The 14,865-nt window shown below is 49.3% G+C and overlaps 1 protein-coding gene across 1 annotated transcript; it reads right to left on the bottom strand.

Annotated features, from left to right (window-relative positions):
• Positions 1-5,415: 5,415 nt before the first annotated feature.
• LOC145395246 (uncharacterized) lies at positions 5,416-7,488 on the bottom strand. The gene has a single exon (XM_080268934.1). It carries the CDS (start codon positions 7,486-7,488, stop codon positions 5,416-5,418), a length of 2,073 nt encoding a protein of 690 aa, XP_080125060.1.
• Between the last annotated feature and the right edge of the window lie 7,377 nt (positions 7,489-14,865).

Raw genomic sequence — 14,865 nt, 5'->3', positions numbered from 1 at the left:
CTGCATCCTCCTTTCTGCCATTGACATCCGTGAGGCAGTGACAGAGATTGATAAATCGTCAACATAGAGAGAGCCACGAACACCATCAGGGAGCACAGAAATAACGCTGTTAATTGCCACTGCGAAAAGGGTAACACTTAGTATACTCCCTTGTGTCACACCATCCTCAAGGGGACGTGCAGTAAACAGCTCACTCCCGACTCGGACCCAAATAAAACGATTTGATATAAACTCCCGGATAAAAGTGGGAAGTTGCCCACAGAGACCAAACTCATAAAGAGATTGCAATATACCATGACGCCAGGAAGTGTCGTACGCCTTCTCCAAATCAAAGAACACTGTGATATGATGCTGCTTAGTTGCAAAAGCCTGGCAGATGGAAGATTCTAAAGAAAGGAGAGCATCTGTGGTCGACCGCATCTTCCGAAACCCACACTGGACTGGAGACAAGTAACCACCCTTCTCTAAGTACCACATGAGCCGACTATTCACCATCTTTTCGAGGACCTTACAAAGGCAAGATGTCAGCGAGATAGGGCGATAATTAGTGGCCTGCAAATGATCCTTACCCGGCTTAGGGATGGGGAGAACCACAGCAACACCCCATGAGGTCGGAAACCCACCATTGCACCAAATTCTGTTATACAGTGACAACAGAAAATGAAGGGCTGCATCAGGCAAGTGGTGTAAGAAGGCATATGGGACATCATCCAAGCCTGGAGACGAGTCGCGACACTGCGTCAATGCCATCTGAAGTTCAGAAGCAGAAAAAGCAACATTATACGACTCCTCCGCAGTAGATGGAAAACTAATGCCCAAAGATTCCAGGTACCGTCGGCGGCGTGCCGACGGGGATCAAGTGTCCTTCCTAGAGACATTAGCAAAATGAGTGGCAAATATCTCGGCAACAGACGAAGAATGAGCCACCACCACACCTGCATGAGATAAAGCAGGAGGAGAGGGAACAGGAAATTTCCCTGAAATCTTCCTCACCCGTTTCCACACATTTGTGAGAGAAGTCTGTGAAGAAATTGAAGAAACAAATGATGCCCAAGACTTCCTCCTAGCCTCCTTCATAACCCGCCGGGCATGAGCTCGGGCCCTCCTATATGCCGCTAAGTAACCAGGGTCACCTCGGTGACGACGAAGTCGGGAGAAAGCAGCACGTTTAGCCCGAACAGCAGAAGCACACTCATCAGTCCACCAGGGAACTGGACGGCAAGGAAAGTGACCAGCTGTTCTCGGAATACTCTGCAGTGCCGCTGAGTGTAGTAAGTCTGTGAAATACTCAACAGCAGCATCAGTGCTGACAAAATCCTCCACACATCGGTTCGGGGAACACAGCTCCTCAAAAACCGGCCAGACCGCCCTATGCAAGCGCCAGCGGGGAAGACGACGCCGAGGCGCACTCTGTGTCGATCTTAATAAAATAGGGAAGTGGTCACTGGCATGTAAGTCTGGTAACACAGCCCATGTAAAATTCAGGGCTACCCCTGCAGAGCACAGAGACAAATCAATAGAAGTAAAAATACCCGTTTGACTATGGAAGTAAGTAACTTTACCAGAATTTAAAATGTACAAGTCCACATCCTCCACAATGGAGGCTAACATAGTACCTCTAGCATCAGCTGTGGAGCCACCCCACAGGGGATGATGACTGTTCATGTCAGCCAGCAAGAAATAGGGTGAGGGAAGTGCACGAATAAGATTTTCAAGATCAACCCTCTCAATAGTGGCACTAGGAGGGAGGTACAAAGAGCACACAGTATAACGACGGTGAAGGAAAATCTGGAGAGCAACAGCCTGCAGTGGAGTGTTAAGATTCACAGCAGTGAAAGGTATGTCACTGCGTAATAGAATAGCCACACCCCCACCATGACCCTGTCCAGGAAGAGGATCTGAATAAAAAACCTGGTAACCAGGTGGACTGGGAGGCGCAGCATCACCAACCATTGTCTCTTGTAGGCAAACACACACAGGTGAATACTCAGCCAGAAGCCAACGGAGTTCCTCCCAGTTGGCTCGTAAACCACGGCAGTTCCATTGAATAATATTAGCCATTAAAACTACTGAAATAAAAAGGGGCAGGGGAGAGGGACAAACAGAAAACCATAAAATAATACTAAAAATATTAAAATGGAAGAACTATATACACAAAAGAAAGGGTCACTTAGTGGAAACCACTGAGCGACCCTGGGAGACAATCTTCTTGGGAATGCGAATATGCCCACTAAAGGGCTTGCCACGGGCAGCAGCATGGCTAGAACGAGGGCCTGGGGTCTGCGAAGTGTTGGGAGACTTCACAGACACCCGTCGCTGCCCAGCAGGAGAGGAAGAGCTACTCCGAACCCTGCCCGGGGCCCCCAGTGAACCAAGAGGTCGAGCAGGAGGGATTGGGGTCCTGGCCTCCAAACGTGGAGGGGGCAGGACAGGATCCTCAGAGGTAACCGGAGGAGGAACATCCGATTCCCCAGAGGAAGAGGTGCCAGACTGACCTGACACCCCAGAAGCCCCCGAAGAACCAGAAGCAGGGTCCGAGGGCTGTTGCACAGATGGACTAACTACAGAGGATGTGGACTCCACGACCGACACCTTGCTTGGAGGATCTTCAAGACTCAAAGACTCTGAGGAACCACGATGACGCTTAGCAAATGAAGAATGTGCACCATGACTACTAGGGGATACCATAGATGTAGAGGTCGAGTCTTGAACTGTAGCGGCAACCGTCGCAAGTGCGGGAGATTGTTGCACTGGCATGGTATCAACAGATGAAGGCATAGGAGCTGACACAACAGGAGGAACTCGAGTCTGCTGCTGGACAGGACGATGAGGACGGCTATGACCGGAGAAAACTGACGCATAAGACACTCCGTTACGGAAAACAAATGACATGGCTCTACTCCTGGCCTCAGAAAAGCTTATTTTATCACGATTACGGATGAGGAGGATCTCCTTCTCCAAGCAAAACCGGGCACAGTCTTTAGATGAAGCAGGATGTGCCTCGCCACAGTGCAAACAACAAACAGGTCCAGGACAGTCCTGTCCTGCATGAGTGGATTCTCCACAACTGACACACACCACTGGGAGGCCCTGTTGCAAACGACGACAGACTCGCCCAACATGCCCGTACATCTGACAGTGGTAGCAGCGTCGTGGGTTTGGTACAAAGGGTTTGACCCTAAGGGACAACCAAGCCACCTTGATGGATGAAGGTAGAACATTACAGTCGAATGTCAGCAACAAGGATGGAGTTGGGGTAAGTACACCATCAACCCTCTTCCGAAACCTCTCCACTTTAACCACCCTGTGGACCTGGAGTTCTTCAAGAAGCTTCTCTTCACTGTAGCGGAGTAAGTCTTTTGAGAAAACAACACCTCGACTCTGATTGAAAAAAGCATGAGGGACACAAGTAAATAGCGCATCTGGGTCCTTACACTGGGCAGCCAGCCGGGAACCCTCTTCAGGGGATGTAACCTCCACTAGTAGGCTACCATCCCCCTGAGGTGAAATCTTCGGCTCTCTCCCACAGATTGACATAATGCGCCGATGAACCGTAAAAATATACAAATTGCCAATAGGCTGACCATCCAAAGTGCGAATGGTGTAGTACCTTGGGAAATCAACCCTCTCATAGACACCTGGCAGGACCTCACGGGCAAGTCCACAAGATGTTGTTGTCTGTTGCCAGCTCTTCTTCTTTGTAGTGGCCACTGACCGGAAACCACTGGAACCAGGCAGGTATGGTTCCAAGGTGGCAATGTGGGCCTCACCAGCCAGAGGCACATGAGGTGCACAGGAGGGAGACTCTGAAGGATGGTCAGGGACGGAACCAGGATCGTCAGCTGATGAAATTTTATATGAAGCCATAATCAAAAATAACTACCTTCATTCCCCCACCCCTCCACCCACCATGGAGCCCAACAAGGGGAGGCCATATGCCAGGGAAAGCACCACTGGCGACCCCAGAGGTAGTGGGGAAGTATACGCAGGTAACCACCAAGGGACCCTGACAAGGGTGACTCCAGGACGTTAGAAGCCACCAGGTCCCCCAGTGCCCGCTTGACCCTAAAGCCACTAGGTGACCAGCCTGGATGGCTAGCCAGTGACCAGCCAATTGACCTGGTAAGGCCCAACCAGGCCACCCGTCTAGCCAGAATAAGGGACCAAAGAGGTGTATTGCTAGCTGCAGGGCGCACCATGCAGCATCACTCAACCTCCAGGACTCCCGTCTCCCAGCATTACGGGACACCACGCACGGCAAACACGTGGGGAGGCAACAGTCCCGCCCTAGATGGCAAATGGGCAGGGACTGACATCACCAGTAGGCCTCTTCTACCAGTGATGTAGGGGGTGCTAGGTCCACAAGGCCGACAAATGCCGAACCCTACTAAGGTAGGCTTGCCTCCCAAGTAGGTGGCACTGCCAACCATGCTTCAAGCCCCACCACCACGTCAAGGTGACCCCCTACAGTGGGGAGTCTACTAGTTTGGCTTCTCCTTTAACTAGTTTTGGAAAAGGCAACTGACTCATAATAAGGTTACCTCCTGGACTTTTGAACAACTCTTCCTTATTCCTTTTGAAAGTCCTATGTAGGAATCTTCCACAATAATCAGAACCAATTATCATTTTTATGGGACCCACAGTATCTGATCCACATTCTGTGTAGCCAACTTTATCCCTGAGCTTTGTAGATGATCTGAGGTTTCCTTCAATCCCTTTATGAATATACTTGTCTCCATAGTATCAAGCACAGCTGCTGTTATACGGCATTTATATCTGCCTAATTGTATTACAGGTTTAACCAAATCAAAAGACTGAGCCTTCCTAGTTGTCAAGAATCCTGTAATGGCTAGATTTACCTTGCCGATAACTGGTAACTTTAATTTCTCCACAATGTCTGCAGAAATGAAAGTTTTCTGAGCACCCGTATGAAACAGGGTACATACAAATTGATTTCTGTTCTCAAACTATACTTTCACATCTGCTATTGGTACTGCAACTGGCATTACTAATGGAGCATTCCCTTTTGCAATTGTCATATTGACGCTTGCAGGTTTAGGAACCTGAATTTTCATCCTAGGGCATAAAGCACTATGATCATGATCTTTTTTGCATTTAAAGGAAAGATTTAATTTAGTCTTACAGTCCGCGGCCGTATGTTCGGAGTTCATACAAATTATACAACACCCCAGTTCCTGAAGCTTCCCTATTCTAGATTGATTGATTGATTGATTGAAGAAATTGAGCATGGCGGCTTAACAACTAAGGTCATTGTCGTCGTAAAACAATTATAATTGAAATATCAATAAAAGGTAAAGTCTCGATACAAGACAAAGAAAACGATGAAACAAACAAAATAAGAATATAAAACACGCTGATATAAAACAACCAAAACTAAAACAAATTAAAGTAAAACTACAACATCTTGAGGAGGCCAGCCTCCTCAAGAAATGAGAAAGTTGCACCCCCGATCACACATGCTTCGTCTCCCAACAGGGAGGAGAGATGGTAGAACCCGTCTCCTGAGTGAAACCTGGAGAAAGACCGACGGCGAGCATCCCCCAGACTGGGGCACTCAGCCATAAGATGCCTCACAGTCAGAGGCACAAGACAATCATCACAAAAAGTGGGAGGGTCCCCCACCAAAAGATGCCTATGTGACAGTCGTGTGTGGCCGATTCTGAGACGAGAAACGATAACCTCCCACGAGCGTGGTGATGGCATAAATGTCCGGGGGCCCACCTCTTTCTGCACCTCCCTGAGCTTGTTGGGAACAGGAAGAGAAACCCAAACCCGCTGCCAGGAGGCTTGGAGAGCAGACCTAACTAGTGGGAAATAATCTCTGAAAGGCAGAGGTGTGCGGGAAGCAACAAGAGATGCCGCGGACCTCGCCACCTCATCAGCACGCTCATTACCCGAAACACCCACATGAGCTGGCACCCAACAAAAAGAAATCCTCCGGCCACGACGCTTATGATAATAGAGCTTACCGGTATGTAAAATCTTCAGAACCAAGGGGTGGGGAGAGTTAAAATTTTCGAGGGCAGACAAAGCTGCCCTGGAGTCACTAAAAATAGTAAAATTCATAGCCTCATGCGGTAAAATAAGGTGCACAGCCATCAAGATTGCAGACAGCTCTGCTGTAAAAATAGAGGCAGATGAAGTAAGACTGCCCCATTGGCTAAAATCAGGGAAGACGACCCCATATCCCACGCCAGCATCAGACTTGGAACCGTCAGTAAAAACTGGCACTGATCCTGAATGCACAGTGGCATGGGCAAAAAACTGGGTGCGAAGTACCAGATCAGATGTCACAGTCTTATGAGCGGTTGGAAAGCAACAAACCTCCACCTCAGGCAACATCCAGGGAGGGATCTCACTTACCTCAATGCTCTGCACTGGGCCACGCCGGAGATCCAAGAAAGATAAAATATCCCTCGCCCTGTAGCTAAACGGACGGGGGAATCGAAGATGGAGAGTAAAAAAAGAGTGGTGAGTGTGACTCAAAATACATGCAGTAGTGGGCGTCTGTGGAAGACGCTGGGTCCTGTACCGGCAGCGAGCAACATGGGCTTGACGTCGAAGCTCCAGTCCCATCTCCCCCGCAGTCACAAGTAAGCTTGGGATAGGGGAGGTACGGAATGCTCCAGTAGCCAAACGAAGGCCCGCGTGATGCACAGAATCCAAGACACGGAGCCGGGCAGGGGTGGCTGATGAGTACACCTCACATCTATACTCAAGTTTGGACAACACCAGAGCCTTATGGAGCAAGAGAAGGGAGTGGCTGTCTGCACCCCAGGTCGTATGAGCTAAAACCTTAATAAGATTTAATGCCTTAAGGCAAGACGTCTTAATGCTTCGAAGGTGTGGGACCCAGGTGAGGCGAGGATCAAAGGTGAGGCCCAGAAACTTAACCTTCTCTGAACAGGCAATCCTCTGGCCATTCAAAAACAGATCTGGGTCAGGGTGCATCCCACGAACACGGCAGAAATGCATAACCATCGTCTTAGAGGGAGAGAAACGAAAGCCACGCTCCTGAGCCCAAGCTGAGACTTTATCTATGGCCAGCTGCAGTCGACGCTCTGCCACAGACATGCGGGACGCAGCAAAGGAGATTGAGAAGTCGTCCACAAAAAGGGAGCCTTGTACTTCTCGAGGTAGAACCCCAACTATACCATTGATAGCAACAGCAAACAATGTAACACTCAAAACGCTACCCTGAGGCACACCCTCCTCTTGAGTGTATATTTGAGAAAGCTCACACCCCACTCTCACTTGAAACTTCCTCTCTGATAAGAAACTCGTGAGCAAGAGGGGTAGCCGACCACGGAGACCAAAACGGTATAGGGATGACATAATCCCATACCTCCAAGCTGTATCATATGCCTTCTCGAGGTCAAAGAATACCGTGACATGGTGCTGTTTCGAAGCAAAAGCAGAGCAAATGGAGGACTCAAGATGTAGAAGACTATCAACTGTTGATCTCATATGTCTAAATCCGCATTGAGACTGAGTTAAAAAAAAACCATTCTCCAAAAACCAAACAAGGCGGACATTAACCATCTTCTCAAACAATTTGCACAAACAGGAAATCAGGGACATCGGGCGATAGTTAGAAACTACACTCAAGTCCTTCCCAGGCTTTGGGATAGGGAGGACTATCGCCAGACGCCAGCTAGCAGGCACCACACCCTCCTCCCAAATTCTGTTGAGTAGATCTAACAGAAAACCCAAGGCTCCCTCCTTTAGATGACGAATCATAGCATAATGGATGCCATCATGTCCTGGAGCAGTGTCTTTACAAGATGCCAAAGCAGCCTGTAGCTCCTGCTGAGAAAACAAAGCATTCTATACCTCTCCTCCCTGAGATTGAAAATTTAGCCCACTCCTCTCCTGACGTGCACGATCATCAAAATATGGTGCAGATGGATCTCGCCCGGAGACAGAAGAAAACTGAACAGCAAAGGCTGTGGCTACTTCCTTAGCTTCTGGCACCAAGGCATCTCTAACTTTGAGCACAGGAGGGGAAGATGGAGAATATTTCCCCTGAATCTTACGTACCCGCTTCCAGACCTGGGATATAGGAGTGGAGGAATTGATGGAAGATACATATCCTGCCCAAGAAGTACGTCGGGCATTCTTTAAGGTCCATCGGTACTTTGCACGAGCCCGTTGAAATTGTAATTTTAAAAAATTACTCTGCCTGTGAGCTCGATATCGGGAGTATGCAGCCCTGCAGGCCTTGCGGGCTGCAGCACACTCACTGTTCCACCAGGGCACTGGCCTACGAGCAAACGAACCAGTCGTTTTTAGAATCGCCCTCAAACCAACCTGGTAAAGAACGGAGGTAAAATATGACACTGCACTATCAACACACATAAAAGAAGCCACTGGCAAATGCGTAGCACTAAGGTCACTGAAAAGATCCCAATCTGCCCTGTCTAAGCGCCAATGGGGAACCCGAGGGGCCGGAGGATCATCAGTAGTCGAAACACAGACTGGGTAATGATCACTACCATGGAGATCACTACAGACACTCCACAAAAAATCCAAGGCACAGTCAGGGGAGGACAGAGTACGGTCGATAACCGAAAGAGTACCCGTCTGAACATGCAGGTGGGTAGGGTCCCCGGTGTTGAGGACACAAAGATCCATATCCTCCACTACCGATACCAACATATTTCCCCGAGCATCAGAAAGAACATCCCCCCACAAGGGATGTCGTCCATTAAGATCACCAAGGAGGAAACAAGGTCGAGGTAGCTGGCAAATCAGACCCTCAAGATCCTCACGAACAATCACAGCACTAGGGGGCAAATATACATTTTTTTTTTTTTTTTCCCTAATAATCATGGCGGCGCAACTGCCAGGGTCATATGCCGCTGTATAACAAAGAAGTAAAAAAAAAAAAAAAAAACAGGATAAGCCACACAATAAAAAAGGAGAAATTCTAAATATCCTTAAGATCCTGCCTCCTTCACAAAGGAGAGGGTTGCCCCTCCCAAGACACAGGCATCCTCCCGAAGCATGGAGGAAAGATGATACACACCACCATCCGTTTGGTGGTCAGAGAGGAACCGATGCCGCAAATCCTCAAGACTAGGACACTCCACCAACAGGTGTCGAACAGTCAAGGGAACCAGACAGTCATCACAGGATGGAGGAGCCCTCTCCATTAAAAAACCGTGAGAGAAACGGGTGTGGCCAATGCGGAGGCGGCACAAAGCAGTCTCCCATTGACGAGGGAAGCCCTGGTAACTGAATGAGCCCACCTTCTGGCAAATCGAGCACAACTTATTGGCACCCACAGCATCCCAATGCTCCTGCCAACAGCACCAAACCTGAAGGCAATAAAGGAGCGCATATCTGCAGCAGGCAGACGATACAAAGGGGACTGTGCAAGAGGGGGACGAGCCGCTGCCGCCTTGGCCAGCTGATCAGCTCGTTCATTCCCTGCCACTCCTACATGAGCTGGAACCCAACAGAAATGTACACGATGTCCACGACGCCCTAAAAGGAAAAGCCACTCTAAAATGGATAAAACCAAAGGATGAGAGGGATTAAAAGACTCCATTGCAGAAAGAGCACTTCGTGAGTCACTAAAAACAGTAAAAGCAGTGTGGGGGAGAGTGAAGAGAATCTGAAGGGCAAATAAAATAGCAGTCAGCTCAGCCGTAAAAACAGAAGCAGTCACAGGGAGGCTCCCACCTCGACAGAAGGTGGGAAACACCACACCAAAGCCCACACCCGCATCAGACTTAGATCCATCAGTATAAATTGGTATGGAGTCCCCATGAGAAGAGGCATGCTCTAAAAACAGAGAAAATAAAACCTGAGAAGGAAGGGAGGCCTTACTGGATGAGAAGAAACGACAAAATGTCACCCTGGGGAGAAGCCAGTAGCCCACCCTCGGGACACGGTGAGGAGTGATCGGCACAGAAGGAACAGAGAAGCTAGACATAATTGACTGCACCCTGAAACCAAAGGGCTTTGGAAAGAATGGCCGAGTGGCAAAAATAGGTGACCGAGAATCTTGAGAGACCTTGAGAAAGGGCACAGAGTCTGGGAGACGAGATAAGCGATACCAACATCTCATCAAAAGGGAAGAGCGGAGGAAGTCTAGAGGAAGGACACCAGCATCAGCCAACAAACTCGAAATCGGGGAAGATTGGAATGCCCCAGTGGCGAGACGAACACCAGCATGATGTATGGAATCTAAAATACGAAGCCGGGCTTCTGAGGCAGAGGAATAAACTTCACATCCATAATGAAGTTTGGATAAAATCAGAGACTGATGCAAGAGGAGGAGGGTCTTGCGATCAGCTCCCCAATATGTGTGCGCTAAAACTTTCAAGAGACCCAATGCTCTGAGACACTCAGCTTTTACGTACCTCAAGTGAGGGACCCAGGTCAACCGGCTGTCAAAAATCAGCCCTAAAAACCGTGTTTCCTTTAAACACGAAATACGACGCCCATCTAAAAAAAGGTTTGGGTCAGGGTGGACTCCACGAACGCGGCAAAAATGCATGGCAACGGTCTTCTTGAAGGAAAATCGAATATCTCGTTCATCAGCTCATCTAGAGACACGGTTAAGAGCCATCTGCATCCTCCTTTCTGCCATTGACATCCGTGAGGCAGTGACAGAGATTGATAAATCGTCAACATAGAGAGAGCCACGAACACCATCAGGGAGCACAGAAATAACGCTGTTAATTGCCACTGCGAAAAGGGTAACGCTTAGTATACTCCCTTGTGGCACACCATCCTCAAGGGGACGTGCAGTAGACAGCTCACTCCCGACTCGGACCCGAATAAAACGATTAGATAAAAACTCCCGGATAAAAGTGGGGAGTTGCCCACGGAGACCAAACTCTAAAACAGATTGCAATATACCATGACGCCAGGAAGTGTCGTATGCCTTCTCCAAATCAAAGAACACTGTGATATGATGCTGCTTAGTTGCAAAAGCCTGGCAGATGGAAGATTCTAAAGAAAGGAGAGCATCTGTGGTCGACCGCATCTTCCAAAACCCACACTGGACTGGAGACAAGTAACCACCCTTCTCTAAGTACCACACGAGCCGACTATTCACCATCTTTTCGAGGACCTTACAAAGGCAAGATGTCAGCGAGATAGGGCGATAATTAGTGGCCTGCAAGTGATCCTTACCCGGCTTAGGGATGGGGAGAACCACAGCAACACCCCATGAGGTCGGAAACCCACCATTGCACCAAATTCTGTTATACAGTGACAACAGAAAATGAAGGGCTGCATCAGGTAAGTGGTGTAAGAAAGCATATGGGACATCATCCAAGCCTGGAGACGAGTCGCGACACTGCGACAATGCCGTCTGAAGTTCAGAAGTAGAAAAAGCAACATTATACGACTCCTCCGCAGTAGATGGAAAACTAATGCCCAAAGATTCCAGGTGTCGTCGTCGGCGTGCCGATGGGGATGAGGTATCCTTCCTAGAGACATTAGGAAAATGAGCTGCAAATATCTCGGCAACAGATGAAGAATGAACCACGACCACACCTGCATGAGATAAAACAGGAGGAGAGGGAATGGAAATTTCCCTGAAATCTTCCTCACCCATTTCCACACTTTTGTGAGAGGAGTCTGTGAAGAAATTGAAGAAACAAATGATGCCCAAGACTTCCTCCTAGCCTCCTTCATAATCCGCCGGGCATGAGCTCGGGCCCTCCTATATGCCGCTAAGTAACCAGGGTCACCTCGGTGACGACGAAGTCGGGAGAAAGCAGCACGTTTAGCCCGAACAGCAGAAGCACACTCATCAGTCCACCAGGGAACTGGGCGGCAAGGAAAGTGACCAGCTGTTCTCGGAATACTCTGCAGTGCCGCCGAGTGTAGTAAGTCTGTGAAATACTCAACAGCGGCATCAGTGCTGACAAAATCCTCCACACATCGGTTTGGGGAACACAGCTCCTCAAAAACCAGCCAGACCACCCTATCCAAGCGCCAGCGGGGATTACGACGCTGAGGCTCACTCTGTGTTGATCTTAATAAAATAGGGAAGTGGTCACTGGCATGTAAGTCTGGTAACACAGCCCATGTGAAATTCAGGGCTACCCCTGCAGAGCACAGAGACAAATCAATAGAAGTAAAAATACCCGTTTGACTATGGAAGTAAGTAACTTCACCAGAATTTAAAATATACAGGTCCACATCCTCCACAATGGAGGCTAACATAGTACCTCTAGCATCAGCTGTGGAGCCACCCCACAGGGGATGATGACTGTTCATGTCGGCCAGCAAGAAATAGGGTGAGGGAAGTGCACGAATAAGATTTTCAAGATCAACCCTCTCAATAGTGGCACTAGGAGGGAAGTACAAAGAGCACACAGTATAACGACGGGGAAGAAAAATCTGGAGAGCAACAGCCTGCAGTGGAGTGTTAAAATTCACAGCAGTGAAAGGTATGTCACTGCGTACTAGAATAGCCACACCCCCACCATGACCCTGTCCAGGAAGAGGATCTGAATAAAAAACCTGGTAACCAGGTGGACTGGGAGGTGCAGCATCACCAACCATTGTCTCTTGTAGGCAAACACACACAGGTAAATACTCAGCCAGAAGCCAACGGAGTTCCTCCCAGTTGGCTCGTAAACCACGGCAGTTCCACTGAATAATATTAGCCATTAAAACTATTGAAATAAAAAGGGGCAGGGGAGAGGGACAAACAGAAAACCATAAAAAAATACTAAAAATTTAAAAATGGAGGAACTATATACACAAAAGAAAGGGTCACTTAGTGGAAACCACTGAGCGACCCTGGGAGACAATCTTCTTGGGAATGCGGATACGCCCACTAAAAGGCTTGCCACGGGCAGCAGCATGGCTAGAACGAGGGCCTGGGGTCTGCGAAGTGTTGGGAGACTTCACAGACACCCGTCGCTGCCCAGCAGGAGAGGAAGAGCTACTCCGAACCCTGCCCGGGGCCCCCAGTGAACCAAGAGGTCGAGCAGGAGGAATTGGGGTCCTGGCCTCCAAACGTGGAGGGGGCAGGACAGGATCCTCAGAGGTAACCGGAGGAGGAACATCCGATACCCCAGAGGAAGAGGTGCCAGACTGACCTGACACCCCAGAAGCCCCCAAAGACCCAGAAGCAGGGTCTTAGGGCTGTTGCACAGATGGACTATCTACAGAGGATGTGGACTCCACGACCGACACCTTGCTTGGAGGATCTTCAAGACTCAAAGACTCTGAGGAACCACGATGACGTTTAGCAAATGAAGAATGTGCACCATGACTACCAGGGAATACCATAGATGTAGAGGTCGAGTCTTGAACTGTAGCGGCAACTGTCTCAAGTGCGGGAGATTGTTGCACTGGCATGGGATCAACAGATGAAGGCATAGGAGCTGACACAACAGGAGGAACTCGAGTCTGCTGCTGGACAGGACGATGAGGACGGCTATGACCGGACAAAACTGACGTATAAGACACTCCGTTACGGAATACAGATGACATGGCTCTACTACTGGCCTCAGAAAGCTTATTTTATCCCGATTACGGATGAGGAGGATCTCCTTCTCCAAGCAAAACCGGGCACAGTCTTTAGATGAAGCAGGATGTGCCTTGCCAAAGTGCAAACAACAAACAGGTCCAGGACAGTCCTGTCCTGCATGAGTGGATTCTCCACAACTGACACACACCACTGGGAGGCCCTGTTGCAAACGACGACAGACTCGCCCAACATGCCCGTACATCTGACAGTGGTAGCAGCGTCGTGGGTTTGGTACAAAGGGTTTGACCCTAAGGGACAACGAAGCCACCTTGATGGATGAAGGGAGAACAGTACAGTCGAACGTCAGCAACAAGGATGGAGTTGGGGTAAGTACACCATCAATCTTCTTCCGAAACCTCTCAACTTTGACAACCCTGTGGACCTGGAGTTCTTCAAGGAGCTTCTCTTCACTGTAGCGAAGTAAGTCTTTGGAGAAAACAACACCTCGACACTGATTGAAAAAAGCATGAGGGACACAAGAAAACAGCGCATCCGGGTCCTTACACTGGGCAGCCAGCCGGGAACCCTCTTCAGGGGATGTAACCTCCACTAGTAGGCTACCATCCCCCTGAGGTGAAATCTTCGGCTCTCTCCCACAGATTGACATAATGCGCCGATGAACAGTAAAAATATCCAAATTGCCAATAGGTTGACCATCCAAAGTACGAATGGTGTAGTACCTTGCAAAATCAACCCTCTCAAAGACACCCGGCAGGACCTCACGGGCATGTCCACTATATGTTGTTGTGTGTGTCCGGCTCTTCTTTGTAGTGGCCGTTGACCGTAAACCACTGGAACCAGGTAGGTATGGTTCCAGGGTGGCAATATGGGCCTCACCAGCCAAAGGCACAGGAGGTGCACAGGAGGGAGATTGTAAAGGATGGTCAGGGACAGAACCAGGGTCGTCAGCTGATAAAATTTTATTAGAGGCCATATTAGAAAAAAACTACCTTCATTCCCCCACCCCTCCACCCACCATGGAGCCCAACAAGGGGAGGCCATATGCCAGGGAAAGCACCACTGGCGACCCCAGAGGTAGTGGGAAAGTATACGCAGGTAACCACCAAGGGACCCTGACAAGGGTAACTCCAGGACGATAGGAGCCACCAGGTCTCCCAGTGCCCGCTTGACCCTAAAGCCACTATGTGACTAGCCTGGATGGCTAGCCAGTGACCAGCCGATTGACCTGGTCGGGCCCAAGCAGGCCACCCGTCTAGCCAGAATAAGGGACCAAAGAGGTGTATTGCTAGCTGTAGGGCGCACCATGCAGCATCACTCAACCTCCAGGACTCCCGTCTCCCAGCAATACGGGACGCCACGCACGGCAAACACGTGGG

The sequence above is a fragment of the Coenobita brevimanus genome, chromosome 30, assembly GCF_032717465.1.
Source record: "Coenobita brevimanus isolate Jiangsu-jjx chromosome 30, ASM3271746v2, whole genome shotgun sequence".
In the NCBI taxonomy this organism is placed as follows: domain Eukaryota; kingdom Metazoa; phylum Arthropoda; class Malacostraca; order Decapoda; family Coenobitidae; genus Coenobita; species Coenobita brevimanus.
The sequence above is the reverse complement of the archived record's forward strand: the minus strand, read 5'-3'. Positions and strand labels throughout refer to the sequence as shown.